Source organism: Thamnophis elegans, chromosome 8 (assembly GCF_009769535.1).
Source record: "Thamnophis elegans isolate rThaEle1 chromosome 8, rThaEle1.pri, whole genome shotgun sequence".
In the NCBI taxonomy this organism is placed as follows: domain Eukaryota; kingdom Metazoa; phylum Chordata; class Lepidosauria; order Squamata; family Colubridae; genus Thamnophis; species Thamnophis elegans.
In genome coordinates, this window is record NC_045548.1 from 13,582,762 (window position 1) to 13,598,182 (window position 15,421).

Genomic DNA, 15,421 nt, shown 5'->3' on the forward strand with positions numbered 1-15,421 from the left:
CCTACAGAAGAGGTTCCAAAAAATTTTGAAACCCACCACTGGTCCTTGGATATGATTATTCTACACTATCATGCTCATATTTATAAACCTCAGTGCCTCTGTGAAAGGTAAGGATGACTACTGCGTTTGTGGTGCAATCAGAACATTGCATGTGTTGAAGTTGTTTTAACGCAAACCAAAGATGCCTTTTAAAAAAACAAGTTTACATCATATTCTTATGCATGCCAGTGCTATGTGTGAGGTAATTTAAGGTGGTTCTGACAAGTGTTGTCGGCATCTTCATATCCGGTCACATGGGCGGCAAGCCACTCCCATCTGGTCACATGGGCAGCAAGCCACTCCCACAAAGGAGGCCACACCCACGGAGTAGGTTCGAACAATTTTTGAAACCCACCACTGATGAGAAGTGACACATCTGCAAAGAAAAACAAGGAAGTCCAGTTGCCTTTTGAAAAAGCACTTTTGACACAACCATGAAATGGATGACTGAGAATCTCCATAGACATTTAGCTACAACAGCAGAATGTGATGCTCAAGTAGCAGGATACAGAGATGATGTTCCATTATGTTGAAGAGGTCTAGAGGTTTAAATGTAGTAACAAAAACATTGAATTTAACTTGGGAACAAACAGGAAACCTATGCAGTTCAACCAAAACAAATAATGCATGCTCCTGCAGGGATCTACCAAATAAAAGTTTAACAAACCTTTTTTCAAGGCTATTTCTATCTGGAGCCTTTGCAATAATCAAGGAACCAGGTCAGATCTCACAAAGAGGGATGCGGCTAGTAATTATCTGCAGATAGAATTAGGAACTACTATGCTGACCAAAACATTCAGAATCAGAATAGGGCCAAGGAGCTTCCTTAAACTGCAGATCTGACCTTCAGAAAAACAGCCTTGTTTGACAGAAGTCCCTTCAGCTTGATTGACACCTCTCCCAACCCCAAGCATCAGACTACTTTAAATAGTTTCAATCCATTATCATGCCCCTTTATCATAATTCATCCAGCTTACAAAGGATAAGATGGGGGAGGGAGATGGGGATAAGGAGAAAATTCTTCACATAACTGTCCCAGTTATTCCCACCTACCCTTATTGTTAATTAAATGGATCTCTAAGAGGCAAGGGAATTCTTTTGCACTTCAGATTTAATTGTTGTCTTCTCTCTCTTCTGGATATAGGTTAAATAAAAGCAAGTTTCTATCTTTGTGTATTTCTTGATAAAGCTTTTACTATAAATTTGCCCGGAGTCCTTCGGGAGTGGGCGGCATACAAGACGAATAAATAAATACGTGAAATATATTCGGCATTTGGTTATGAGAGGAACATATCTTCTAACAAAGATTCCTGTTGAATTCATATCTCCAACATGAGGGCACTAAAGAGGATACCCTGGCCACTGCTATTTTTAGGAGCACAACTGGGTACAAGTTACTCCTATCATGCTTCTTTAGCAGGTCATCCATAAGAGTGACCAGTGTCCCATCTGTGCTATAATGCAGACCAAAGCTAGACATTAATAATCTGTTCAATGCAGAAGTATTTTAAACTGTTCCTGGCCACTCTCTCAAGTATGTTGGCCAGGATAACAGATCTGAAACTGTCTTGAAGTTAGTAATAAGCATTGTTTTTTTTTCAAGTTGAAGCACCAGAAAACATGATTTCTTATTGTACTAAAATACTAGCACACAGGCAGTCTTGATTTTAACACTTTACTATTACTCAAATTGAGAGCAAATTTGGTGCTGTGGTTAAGGCATTAGACTAGAAAACTGGAAGACACTGAGTTCTAGTCCCATCCTAGGCATGAAGCCAACAGGGTGGCCTTCAGACAGTCATTCTTTCTCAGCCCTGGAAAGCAGAGAATGGAAACCCACTTCTGAAACCCTGCCAGGAAAACAGTGGGAATTTGTCACCAGGTGTCAACACTTACTTGAAGATACCCAGACACCCAGACACACACACACACACACACACACACACACCCTAAATTATAGCTAACAAAAATACATATTTAATAGCATGCCTTATACCCCAAAAAGTTATTCCTGCATCATCTACATCTTGAGAATTGTTTCATATCTGCACCGCTAACAATAGCCACTAGATGGGATATCAGGCCAGCTTATTTACAGAATTATTCAAAATATTGGTAGTTATGGTAGTTCAAAGATGAACTATAAAGCTACAAATCAAACCCTCAAATTTTTCTGCGGATGAAGTAGTATTTAAGGATCAAGCACAGTTTCAGGGTAAGTACACAGACAAGAGTTCTTCCACGGATCTCCATACTGGTCCTTGATATATTTAAATTTTCCCACGTTTTGCAGCTTCAAAAATGTTTAAGCTTTTCAAAAACACAAAACATAACAAAAACCCTAAAGCAACATACATTTCTAGATTTATATGGAATACCTAGTAGCAGATTTGTTAAATGGGACACAAATATTAAATATTTGAGCTTTCCATAATTTTCATAAATAACCTTATTTAGCTTATTCAGCTATTGTATACTTAGCAGAACTACATTTTGATATTCAAAACTAATATTCATCTTAGAAGGTCTCAGAAATGCTTCCTGTATGGTGCTAGCTGACTGAAATTCACCATGATATTCTAAAATAAATATATGTAGCATGGACAGAATTTACCAAACAGGCTTGATACAGTACCTATTTTTTTTAAAAACAGATTTAGCTAATTTTCCAGTGCTGTGATTTTAACACACCAATGATGTAGAATTACTCTTCCATGAACTACAGCTGTGCAGCAGAATAATATTTATGATGGGGATTATCATTGGTTTTTCAACTGGATCTCAAAAGTCATGGGGAAAAAAAAGTAATGATATGAGCCTTAATGTGCTTCCACATAAGTCTTTTATTGTCCAATTCCTCTATGCCAGTAATGGCAAACCTTTCAGGCACAGAGTGCCCAAGCTGGAAAGCGCGCGCATGCACCAGAACACCGGAAACCCGACGACCAGCTGGCTGGCGCACATGTGCCTCTCGGAAATCAATGACCAGCTGACTGAGCTGGGGTGACGGCGCAGGTATCATAGGTTCGGCATCACGCCTCTAAGCTATTCACAAAATATTATTTGGAGAAGGAAAGACCACATATAACTTTATTGTATATTTCTTTACTATTGTTTCCATCTTTTTTTAAATGAGGAAAAGAAAACATTAAGGAAAGCCAGAAGAGGTAACAGATACCTTTGACAGATAGCTCTAGGGCTCTGTATCTAAAAAAAAAAAAAAAGAATTTTGGCATTACTGTATATGTCTCTGATACTATGCCAGCGTCATTCCTATATCACAGGCAAATGACATTTTTGTAGTCAGGAATCACTTTTTAAAAATTCTGTTTTGTTTTGTTTTAGTCTTCTATGGTCACAATGATAATGATACAATTATGTTGACTCAGAGGTCAGAATACAAAAGTCTGCCCTTTTTATTGTTTCTGTATTATTTTAGCGCTTAGTTTAAGAAAAAAAATGCATTTACCTTTTAAAACTGAAAAACACCTATGCCGAAAATTGGCAATTCTAGCGGATTTCAGCAAACAGAATCTGGAGGGTTTGACAAGCAACATAGAGACTAAGGGCTGCAAATCAACCATCCCTTTTAAAGCACCACGCTCCTGTTTTCCTACACCACCTCCTTTGAACACCCTAGCTCATGTAGTTTTTATTTGCAAATAAAATAAGTGGATTTCCGTCTTCATTTTCAAATCTAATATATTTCAATTAGACAGACTCAATTATTTGTGCTACTGGAGATGGGGATTAACAGCAATTAATTTTCTGATCCTATCTTTAGCTTAAGGAGCTGTAAAAATGAGGTGAATTGGTGGTTTGTTTTCATACACAAGGAATAATATCACTAATCCTATAAATGATGGGCATAACTGAGAGGGCGAAAAGAACCAGTATTGTTGCTGTGCTGAAAAATTAATTGCCCATTCATTTACCACAGAGTTTTGTCTTTATCAGAATTAACAGTCTTGACTGGAATTTTGATTAATGGAGTCTTGTTACCGTAAATCACAGTAACCAACCTGTTAATTATTAAACGGTAATACATTTTAGTAGCTTGAGTGTGCTCTCTCTTACAAAAACTTGATTTAGAGAAAACTAGGAAAGCCAAATAAATAAGCACAATGCACTGTTGAAATATCTGCACACTACTAAAACTCTTACATCTGAAACCTTTAACTGGGCAAAACAGTGCAGCATAGGGCAAAAATTTAACCAAGGTACCTCAAATGGGCTAACTTGCAGAATGCTGGGATCCATTACTCCCATGGAAATGAAATTTTGAAAAGTTCTTGCCATTTCATACTGCATTCAGCACCACTGCCATAGTCACGTGATCCTCATTTACAATGTTCCCTGACACTTTCTCACAAGGCAGTGGCACTGAATGAGGGCTGCTAATGACAGATCTTCATAGCTGTGGCTGTTGCAGCATCCCTGTGCACTCATGTGATTGGAATTCAGGTGCTCGGCAACCAGCTTTCAATTATAACATCACAGCATCCCAGAGTCATGGGATTGCCATTTGTGACAATTTTCCCACAAACAAAGGGAGTGATTTGAATTGAGTTAGCAATTCTAAAAAAAAAAAAAAATGTAATATCGAAATTAATATCCTTCAGAGTATCACTAAAAGAGAATACTGTAATAGCAATAGAAGGCACTACTGTATCAATTTGAAACTTGTTTTTCATTCTTTGTGTTGAATTGTTGCTTAAGAGTAGCTTTCCTAAGAATTGCTTAAAATACAATAATCCTATATTTCCAAAATTAATATCAACTCCAAAGCAGTTTCTAAGATTAAAAATGAGTAACTGAGAATCAGATCATAAATCTTGCGGAAATAAGGTAATTTAGCTCTCAAAATTGCAACATATAAAGGAAAAGGCAGAAAGACTGCACTATAATGGAAAGCATTCACAAGGAAAAACAGTCATCAGTATTGTCAATTATTAATTAAATGACATCACTTTCAGCTTTGTCTAATGTAATTCTTTTGGCTAGAATGGAGAAGAGGGAGACAACAGAGTGCTGCACTGTTCTTAACAAACGTTTGGATAAATGTGTTCCTCAGTTTATTCTATTCATGAGGAAAATGCGAGTTCAAATCCTCAAAGGACATATTTTTATAATATTTGAACTACTTCAAACCCAAAAGCAGAAATACAGTAAAATAAATCCAAATGAATAATTTGGGTAACAATTTCCATCCCAAACGCGATATGAAAAGCGGATGAGGATGTTAAAGATTCCTGTTCTATGTGGTACTAAAGAAATGCCAAATGAATTGAGGTATTGTACTGCTATAAACTTGGAAAATTTGTGTCCATTTCATAAACATTTTCTCAAACGAAAAGCTACACTGAATCTAGGGATATAATCTATTCTATTTGATTTCGTCCAATTCCTGCAAATTGCTCATAAGAATTTTTTTTCTTTGAATGAAAGGATCATATAAGCATAAAAAGTATAAAAAGCCAATCATGGTAATATACTGCTTTTATACCCCAAACAACGTTCTTATACTGCATACTCTTTGAACAGTCCGAATCATCTTTTCATGCCAAATATGATCAAGAAGTGTCAATTTCATGGGGTTTCCCACTATCTATGAGGGAAACCAGCTCCAGATGAAACGGTAGCTAATACATTCCTACATTTTTAGTATTTGAAATGCTTGGGATCACTATGGGATGATACACAAGCAACGAACTCGCCACAAGGCAATTCAATGGGGGATAATTCAAGAGAGACACAAGAGAATTGCAGCAGGTCTTGTGTTGCTTTAGATTTGAACCTTCTCTAGTTAGACGCCCTCAAGGCTGGGGTGAGCTGAAATTCTACTTGAGTCATCCCTGTTGAATTGTTCCACAACAGTAGGCTGTGGTGAGTTGGCCAGGACGAATCGGCCACAGTGAGTTGTCCCATTCCGAAGCAAAGACTTGTCTTCATAATATTATCACTACCAAAACTTTCTTCTGAAATATGTTTAGCGTCAACCATTCCTTTGTAATCAGAAAATACTTTATGACCACAAAGCCTATGGCTTTTCTCAAGAAGGAAAATCACTTACAGGACTCTTCTTGCTAGCAGAAATCCAAGCAACTGTCAAACAAATGAATACTGAAAATGCACCTACAGAAGCTTCATGAACTTACTACCATCAAGTAACAAAGGTGACAAAGAATCAGTTGGAAATATAAAATTCTACAGCACGTTCACATTAGAAACTGTTCCTGCTGAGTAACAGTTCAGAGGAAGTCATCTGAAAGCACAACAGTATCTGTTAGGCAATTTTATCTTACCTGTGTACAGCTCCACTTCTGAGTGTAACTTTCTCAGTAACCATTTCAAGAACCCGATCCCACTGATTTAGTGCTTTCCTTGGGATGAAAAGACGCACTGCTGGGCTTACAAGATCACCATTAGCAACTAGGCTAAAAAAAATTTATAGAAAATTAATGATTAGCTGAATATTCAGCAATAAGTATGCTTATTAGAAAACAAGCAAGGCTGACTTATACATCAATTTTTTCAGACTTGGTCACACCATTGATCATCTAATGGTCATTTCACCAGGTGAAGGAAAGAAGAAAAGCATTCTACTTACATGTTAAGAATGGTCATGTGAATAATCTTTATTTCCTTTTTATATTCTAATATCTTTTCCTTTTTTATTATGTTTTTTAAGGCTGTAAACTGTAGGGTAGGAATTCTTTTCATTAATCTGTACATTACACTGAGAGACTCTCTGACTAATATAAGAGTATAAATTATTTAAATAAATGCTTACAATATAGTGCATGGCTCCTGAAGTGGTTTTCGAAAGCGTGCAGACACATTAATTCTGCTGTGGGTAACTGGCTTCACCTGAAAGACACCACATCCAAAAAAAGTCATGTATTTACACTGCATTACTGTATATTTCGGAGTATAATACGGACCTTTCTCCCCTCAAAAAAGAGGCTGAAAATCTGGATGCATCTTATATACTGAATACAGCATTTTTTGCCTTCCGAAACCCCGCCCCCTTCACCAAAATGTCCATGCAGAGCCTGTAGAAGGCTTTCAGAGAGCTCCTGGGGGCTGGGGAGGGCAGAAATAAGTGACAAACGGGCTATTTTGGGGAGGTTTGCAGAGTGAGTGCAAAACCTTTTTTAAAAAATTTTGCCTCTTCAAAACCTTGGTGAGTCTTATACTCCGGTGCATGTTATACTCCAAAAATATGGGTAATTTGTTTTAAAACTATTTTAGAAAATCTTTTTCATCAGTACTTTTAAAAGATTTTATACATTATCAATGATACCACTGCATGCCACTGTGAAATTATAGTTGCCTTTTAGATAAACATTTGCAAGATTTCTCTTTTGCTTTTCTCATCCAGCCTTTGGTTTTTCTTGTTGCTATGTAAATGACTTGCACTTCAGAAGTGAATTAGTGCCATTATTAATATGCCAGAGGATGTTGTGGAATTAGCAATCACATAAATGTTGCCCTCCCATTGTTGTCTCAGTTCTGCTAATTTCTTAGCTGGTTTTCATAGTTCATGCCTAGTGGCTTGGAAAGACATCTCTCTCATTTGTCACTATGACCTAGTGCCACTAGCTGGAAAAGGTTATGTTTATCTTTGAAGTTTCTTACATTCAAAAATGTTGAAATATGGTATATGTTGTAAATGCTGCTTAAACTTGGTTTAGATGTTATATGTATTAAATTACTAATGTGCTCTTTCAACACACCAGGATTCCTGAGATTAATTCGTAACAGTTTCCTTTATGCCCAAAACAGGAAATTGGAGTTACCAGATAAGAAACACACCAGAATTGGGGGAGGGGACCCCCTATTTGTGCTTTCAGACTGTTTTATTTTGAACCCAAAAACCAGTTTTACATTTGAAGCACAAAAAATATGCTTAACTAACTTTCTTAAACTGTAATCATGACAAACAGACAAAAGTATAAGGAAATGGAAAAGGTATTGCACAACTATGTTATTTTAGAACTTATTCAGAACACAGAACCAGAAGGAGTAAGAAAAGGAACAATCACAAGATTTGTTTGTATGTGTGTGCATGTGTAGTTTATATATATATTATACACACACAGGCCCATTTTAAATATAATCTTATATTTATATAGTACAATTAAATATAATGTTACACTTATACAGGATAAGTAGCAATCTCAGAGTTTTCATATTGCATTCAAATTGACAAAAAGCAGAATTACAAGTAGTCCTCCTGAACATCCATTTGTTCATCAACCATTCAAAGTTCTGGCTGATGCAGGAGGTCTATGGTCACATGAACAAAATCCAAACCTACTCGTAGGCCCACCTGCATTTATGATCACCCTTTGGCTGGCTGCCTCCCACTGTGGCCAACTTCCCTTACCACCTTGCCCATCTCCACTTATGCCCACCACATAACACGTAAGTACTAGCCAGAGACTTCTTTCATGAAGGTGCAGCTAGGGCATATTCTGTGCTCCGGCCAGGATGTCCTTTGACATTTCAGTATTCACTATCTCTGTTCTCACCAGCTCCTTTTTCCATTCCAGCATCCCTAAATCCTTCTTTTACACGCTAGGCTTTTTTTTTTTTTTGAGTGAAAGAAGACTCTGGGTGGGACACAAACAGGGGGCCTGAAGAATGTGTAAATAGGGCCCCTGGCTGGTTCACAGTAGTGGCACAATGTGTGGTGGGCAGAGCTGGGTGTTGGGGACAGCAGGTAGATGGAAGGCCAAACGGACAGATGGTGGGGGAGATAGGAAGGCGAGGGGAGTTCAAGAGCAGGCAGTTCCTTACCTTACCAAAGCTCGGGGCTGGGCAAGATCAAGCCAACAATGGCTTGGCTAAGGATGACTGCTACCTAACAACCAATGGGATTAAGTTACCAACAGCAACAAGGATCTGCATCTCACATCATATGTATATTCAAGTGACATCACACTTTTTGACCAAGTCACTTAGTGGCAGAAATTTGTGTCCCAAATTCTATCATTAACCAAGAACTACCTGTGTATGCCTTTCTTCCTCTATTGTATGGTAATAATTAGCAGCAAACTGCCACAAAACAGTTCCAGCCACACAAAAATTTCTGATGATATTGACGTAATAGTTTTTTATCTTTGTTATTGTTGAAATAAATCAGATTTTTCTTCCATGCTGCTTCTGCTTTGAAGCATAGTAATTTCCAATTTGTAGCTGAGGTTAACTGGTTGAAATTGATTGGTTTTTCAAAAAAAAAAAACCTAATCCTATGTGCAGAACAATTTACAGTGAACTGTGCACACAGAGTCACTAAAATCCAAAATGGTGGTGGCAAAGCGACAGTGAGGGAACCAGCTTGGGGGCGTGGCAGGCATGGGTCGCTGTGGGTTCTGCAACCCAGGCCTGAATTCCACTACCGGTTCAGCTGAATTGGGCCGAACCAGCAGCAACCCACCTCTGATTCAAAATGCAATATTACAATTATAATCAAACTGCCCACTTACTCTAAAAACCATTTTAAAACTTAGTTAACAAGGTTGGGACAGTGTGATTTAAAGTTTTGGTGTCAATCACACATTTTGTCAGGCGAAAGCAACTAGAACCTATCATGAGTATTCTCAAGCAGAAGCTTTACTGTTAATCACCTATGTTACAAGAATCTCATTGGACCGACTGCATTCCCTTGGCAATGGTTAGATAAGGCTTCATGGATTCTGGGGAAGGTCAGGCCTGGGGCGCTTCCTGCAATGCAAGGACTCTAAGCTGGGTCCCCTTTTAACACCTCCCTTCAGTCTAGCTGGAGATTCCATCACACTTTTCTATATATTCTGCATTTTTATGACTCTTTAAAACATTTGTTCTATATAGTGAAGAACTATATTATAACAAGCCACTCAAAATATTCCCAGGAGTGTGCAATTATATTTTCTGCATGCTGATGAAACCTAACAAAGTGTCTCAACAAGTCAACATATTATAGAAGACAGTTGTCTAAGCTACATATACATAAACAGTACCCACAAGAGCCTTGAATGTGAAATTCTCCCGAGAGTTCTTTCAAAAATTGCTCTCAATTTATTATTTTAATAAAACAGAATAAACTTATGATAATAGAATAAATATACAAGAAATGTTATACTCATATTTCCTGGTTTTAATAAATGTAAATCATTTTTAAATTAATTGGAATAAAACCATGCTCAGCTTTTGTCCTGACCAACATTCTTATTCCTGATCTAAGAAGGCAATGACAAAGCACTTCCAAAACCTAACCAAGGAAACTGCAGAAATTTGTCCAGCCAACATTGACTCAAAAGTGTCTGAGCGTGAAGGAAGAGACAACGTCGCAACAACACAACATGCAGTCTTGACTGTCCGAGACCGCCGTTGACACTTTTGCCTCTGGACAGTCCAGCAGGACTTAAACCATCCCGGAGAGATGGTGACCAGGAAGACAAAGCCTTGCTGGTCTCAGGGACATCGCAAAGTCCCTGGTTGACCCAAGGGAAGCACTTCAAACCAGCGGCAAACAGGCAGACCCCAGGCTGACGAAGTCGGAAACGGCTCCGGAAGAAAGTTAAAGTGAGTCCATCGGGTGAGGGGTTTTTTTACTTTGAGAAAGATTGCTCAAGGAAACCTTTTTTTTAAAAAAAGATAAATTAGTCCTCTAGGTAAAGAATAAAGCAGCAAATTTAATCTTTATTGGACTGTCTAGAAAGTTTTTGTTCTTGCTTGCAATGATGTTTTGTGGATTGAAGTGATTGTAACATTTCCTGTTTCTCCGCTTGAAGTGAATGGACTGATTTTTTCCCCTCTATTTTTTACCACCTTATTTTTTTGGCTTAAATTAAAACTTTTTTATTTTAACAAATTCCCCCTTCTATTTGTTATAAAATTATATCAAAGACACTTTAAAAAATTTGTTTTCCATAAAATTGAGAAAAAGTATTTAAAAAAGTTGAATCTGCCATTCGGAAGCCTGAGTCTGAAGTTTTTTTTCTTTGAAACAATGTATCCTTTGTTCACTCCTATTTGATCTCGCTGACTTCGTAACGGAAGGGTTTGGAACTTGTTTACAAAACCTGATAAAGACTCAAGGGCACGAATTGCGCTTTGCAGGTACGCTTGGAAAATATTTTGGCAAGAGAAGGAAAAGGAAAGAAAAAGATAAGAACCCTTCTTTGAAAAGTACAAAAGAACTTGTGTTTAAGACTTGTGTTATAGATATATTCACAAAAGAAATTTGGAAGGCTAGAGTGGCAATGACTATTAGACTCCTTTTTTTCTTTTTTTCTATTTCTTTTCTTTTGGAAAAATGGATCAATATTCAGATGAGGAAACCTTAAAATTTCAAAACATCCTGGTTGGAATTCAAAATATTTTAGAAGGATTTGGGAGATTTGAGAAGAAATTGGATAGACTATTGTTTACCACAGCAAAAGATGAGGGGGTTGGAGCCCCCAAAATTAAAGAAGAGAATGAAAATACAGAAGATAAAGACAATAGATGAACTTATTAATGGAGCAAATATGGGTGAAAACGGAAAGAAAGGAAGATGAAAAAGTGAGTTTGACAATTTGGCGCTTTATCCCAGATTTCAAGATACAGGAGGGAAAAAAAGAGCGAAAAGGATGGAGTTAAGAAGACAAATCTATTCAGAAATAAGTTTGACAATCAAAGATAAGCTAATGTTAATAACAATTCAAGGGCAACAAGACTACATGAGAGATCTTCTAACAATAAAGTGCGGAGAGAAGTTCATAAAAACTTTGGAAAAGAGCTAAAAAGAGAATTGACACAACAACTGGCAGGAGAGATAAGACTGTTTTGCTACTGGAAAGATACAGGTTGATAATGAAAGTTGACGATAAAAAGTTAGCTAATTCTTGATGATTAATAAGTAGGGATTTTAGTATTTTGTAGACTGTTTTAGATTATCATTGAATGCTTATTTGTTAACATATAATCAACTATGACAATAATAATAAATGATAATCTTAATTAGGATAAGTAACCTGGCCATAAATTGTAAATTGGGATTTGGTGAAAAGACCTATAAATCCTATTAATATTTTTTTGCTTAGATCTTGTTTTGAAGATATAATTAATTTGGGTCTGAAGAGAGGAGATGTGATATAAATAATAAATATTTTTTTTGTTAACCGCAATAATAATAAGGAAATGTTAATTGATACTTTTGGTGATTAATAAGTAGGAATGTTAGCATTTTGTAGATTGTTTTAGATTCTTATTAAATGTTCATTTTGTTAACATATAATTAACTACGAGAATAATAATGAAATGACAACCTTAATTAGTAAAAATAACTTGGATATAAATTGTAATTTGGGACTTAGGGAAAAGACCTATAAATTTTATTAATAAATTCTTGTTTAGAGCTTGCTATAAAGGTATAATCTCTTTTGGGCCTGAGGAGAGGAGAGGTGATATAAATAGTAAATAATTTTTAGTTAGCTACAATAATAACAAGGAAATGTTAATGGATAATATTTAATGATATACATCTGTGTTGTACCAGTAAAAGCAAATTGGGCGTAAGCTTTAATTTGTGAGTTGGGGGGGGGGGGAGAAAGGGGAGGGAATGCTTAGATATTCTACTAACTGACTTTGTTTTAGAATATGTTATAAAGGTGTAAAGTCATGGGAAGTTTATTGACATTGTGAATGTATGCCAGTAGGTGGTTGTGTCTTTAAATGCAAATGATTTTAAATAAAAGCATGTTTAAATAACTGTAACCAAATGAGAATTGTAGTACAGTGATAGTAAAATACATACATTTCAAAATGTACAACTCAATTTGAATGAAGTATATGTAATGATTGTGGAAGAAACGCGTGAAATGTATTTGTAACCAATCGACATGCTTTCTACAAGATGTAACGAAAGATGATTCTTTTTTTGTGTGTGTTTTTGTTTAATTAAAACAATAAAAATTTTCAAAAAAAGTGTGTGAGCGTGTGCGCACGCACACACACATACACACACAAAAATCAATTTTTTTGAGTATAATCCCTGGCTTGCTAGTCAAAGTCCAAGTATAGTCCATAAAATAAAAAGTCTAACACTCTTGCTCTTCATTGGAAATAAATAATCTGAATTTATTATTAATGCTGTAGTATCATTATATACTTCTGGAAAACTCTGTATCCCAAATATAAATATTGCAGAAACCTGTTTATAGACAAGTCCCTAATAATAAATAATTAGCACTTCAGGCTGCCTTGGCCTTTTTAGAAAACAAGTTCTAAAATAAGGCAATCCTATGGGAGTATATGGCACGATTAAGGCACTTGAGATTTGCAAAATTATGCTGATTTGTAAAGTGCATTACACTGGCCTGTGTCTCATTCCATTTATTCAACGTTTAGATAACAAACGAAATACATTAAAATGTACTAAAACTCAAAACATGTTTTATAATTCAAGTATTTCATTCAAAATATAGCATGTAGTGTGATGTAAGACCATACTTGGAACATACTATTTCATTCAGCTTTTGTTGTCACGATATAAACAGATTCTGGGGAAGATGGTAATAGAGCACGGATGTCAGACTCGTGGTGTCACGTTTCCGTCATGTGATGTTCCACACTGTTTTTTCCCTTCACAGAGCTGGGGTGGGCGTGGCCTGCCCATGATGCATAAGCTAAAGCTTATTTTCCTATTAGGTCTTATTTTGGGGAAAACTTGGTCAATTAAGAGCGAGAGGGAGAAACTTAGGAAGGATCTGCCCTAATTGTTTAGGCAATTAAAATGGTGATGGGGAGGATTGTATCTTCAGATGACATATTTGTTTAAAAAAGAGTTTGCTCGGTTCAATATTTTATTTTAAATGTTGACTTGAACTTGCTTGCCGGAACATTAAATAAAGTTACAGGTAATCCTCATGTCATCGTGACAGAAGAGAAATTGTGTGACCAATTCTTACATTTACAACCTTCACAGGTCTGTAAAGCAAAGGAAAGCTGAAGTAAGCTCTTAAGCACAGTCATGTGGGTTCACTTAGCGAGCACTTTGCTTAATGGCTAAGTTATCACTTCCAACAATGATCACTAAACATGGACTACCAGTAGTTTAAACAATCACTTTATACCAGGACTCTTCTTCATTTCCTATGAGCAGTGGTGATTGGGTAAAAAAAATACTGCCAGGATATTAAATATTTTGCATAATACAGTTGGAAGAGAATTATTATTTTCCACCAGACTTGAAAAACTACAATAAAACCAAAAGGCACACCACTTGTTAAGTGAGTTTTAGCGCATTTTACAACTTTGCTTGCTACATTTGTTAAGTGAATCACTGCAGCTGTTAAATTAGTAACACAGTTGTTAAGTGAATCTGGTTTCCCCATTGACTTTGCCTGTCAAAAGGTCACAAAAGGAAATCACATGACTCCAGGACACTGCAACCATCATTAATGTGAGTCAGTTGTCAAGCATCCAAATGTAAATCACGTGACCATGGAAATGCTACAATGGTTGTGTGAAAAACGGTCATAAGTCACATTTTTCAGTGATGTAACATTGAATGGTCACTAAATGAACTGTTGTAAGTCGAGGACTACCTGCATAGATTAACACTTCTCAACTTAAGCACATATAGTCAGACATTATTCATAGCGATACTTTGATGAAATTCATCTTGATTTTTTTATAGATAATTACATTTTACTCTCTGCTTCAAGAGTTGGATACTTTACATGCAGCCATAGAGTATCAAATATTTGGGCAATAGTTTAGTAATAAACACTAATAATAAACAGTATAGACACTTACATCTTCCAGAGATAACTGTTGGCAAAAAGAAAAAAATGACGTTTAGCATCTAGGTCATAACTTTGCGTTATACCACATATATAAAATGCTATGCAGTTCACCCAATATAATGTTTATTAACAATCTTTTCTTGATACCACTGTTTCAGTATTAATGAACAACATATACGTTGTTCAGAAATGGAAAAAATATTTAAAAAATAATCATTAATTAAAGCTTTAATTATTATTAATAATAATAATAAATTTTGTTAATTATTACTCTTACATTCTCAGGCCTCAGTCTTTACTATTAGAGGGCTTCCATTAAGGCTCTGAGTCAATCAATAAGGTACAAAAAGTGTAACTTCTTCAATGATTTTGCTATATGTAATAAATATCTTCCATTACTATCCAATCAATAGGGTGCAAACATAAGTGTAAAGTAAACTCATATAAAGTATGACCTGAAAATATTAAATTTTAAATATTAAATTAGTAATATTAATATTATAACATCTTTCAGCTGTTTTGATTATGGTCTCATAATGTGATGTTAATTAACGAAGACTGTAAATTATGGTGTGTATTTTTCAAGGTAAAAACAAAATGCT

The 15,421-nt window shown here is 36.0% G+C and overlaps 1 protein-coding gene across 5 annotated transcripts in view; it reads right to left on the reverse strand.

Annotated features, from left to right (window-relative positions):
* Positions 1-15,421, reverse strand: part of DCDC2 (doublecortin domain containing 2) — a 44,803-nt gene that overhangs the window by 17,400 nt on the left and 11,982 nt on the right. For 4 of the 5 annotated variants that reach the window (XM_032223087.1, XM_032223086.1, XM_032223088.1 and 1 more), the window contains exons 4-6: positions 14,830-14,844; positions 6,833-6,909; positions 6,345-6,476 (exon numbers count right to left, since the gene is read on the reverse strand). In XM_032223087.1, coding sequence (XP_032078978.1) covers positions 6,345-6,476; positions 6,833-6,909; positions 14,830-14,844 — 224 coding nt within the window. The remainder of the gene's footprint in view (positions 1-6,344; positions 6,477-6,832; positions 6,910-14,829; positions 14,845-15,421) is intronic. The other variant, XM_032223091.1, reaches the window with a different exon arrangement.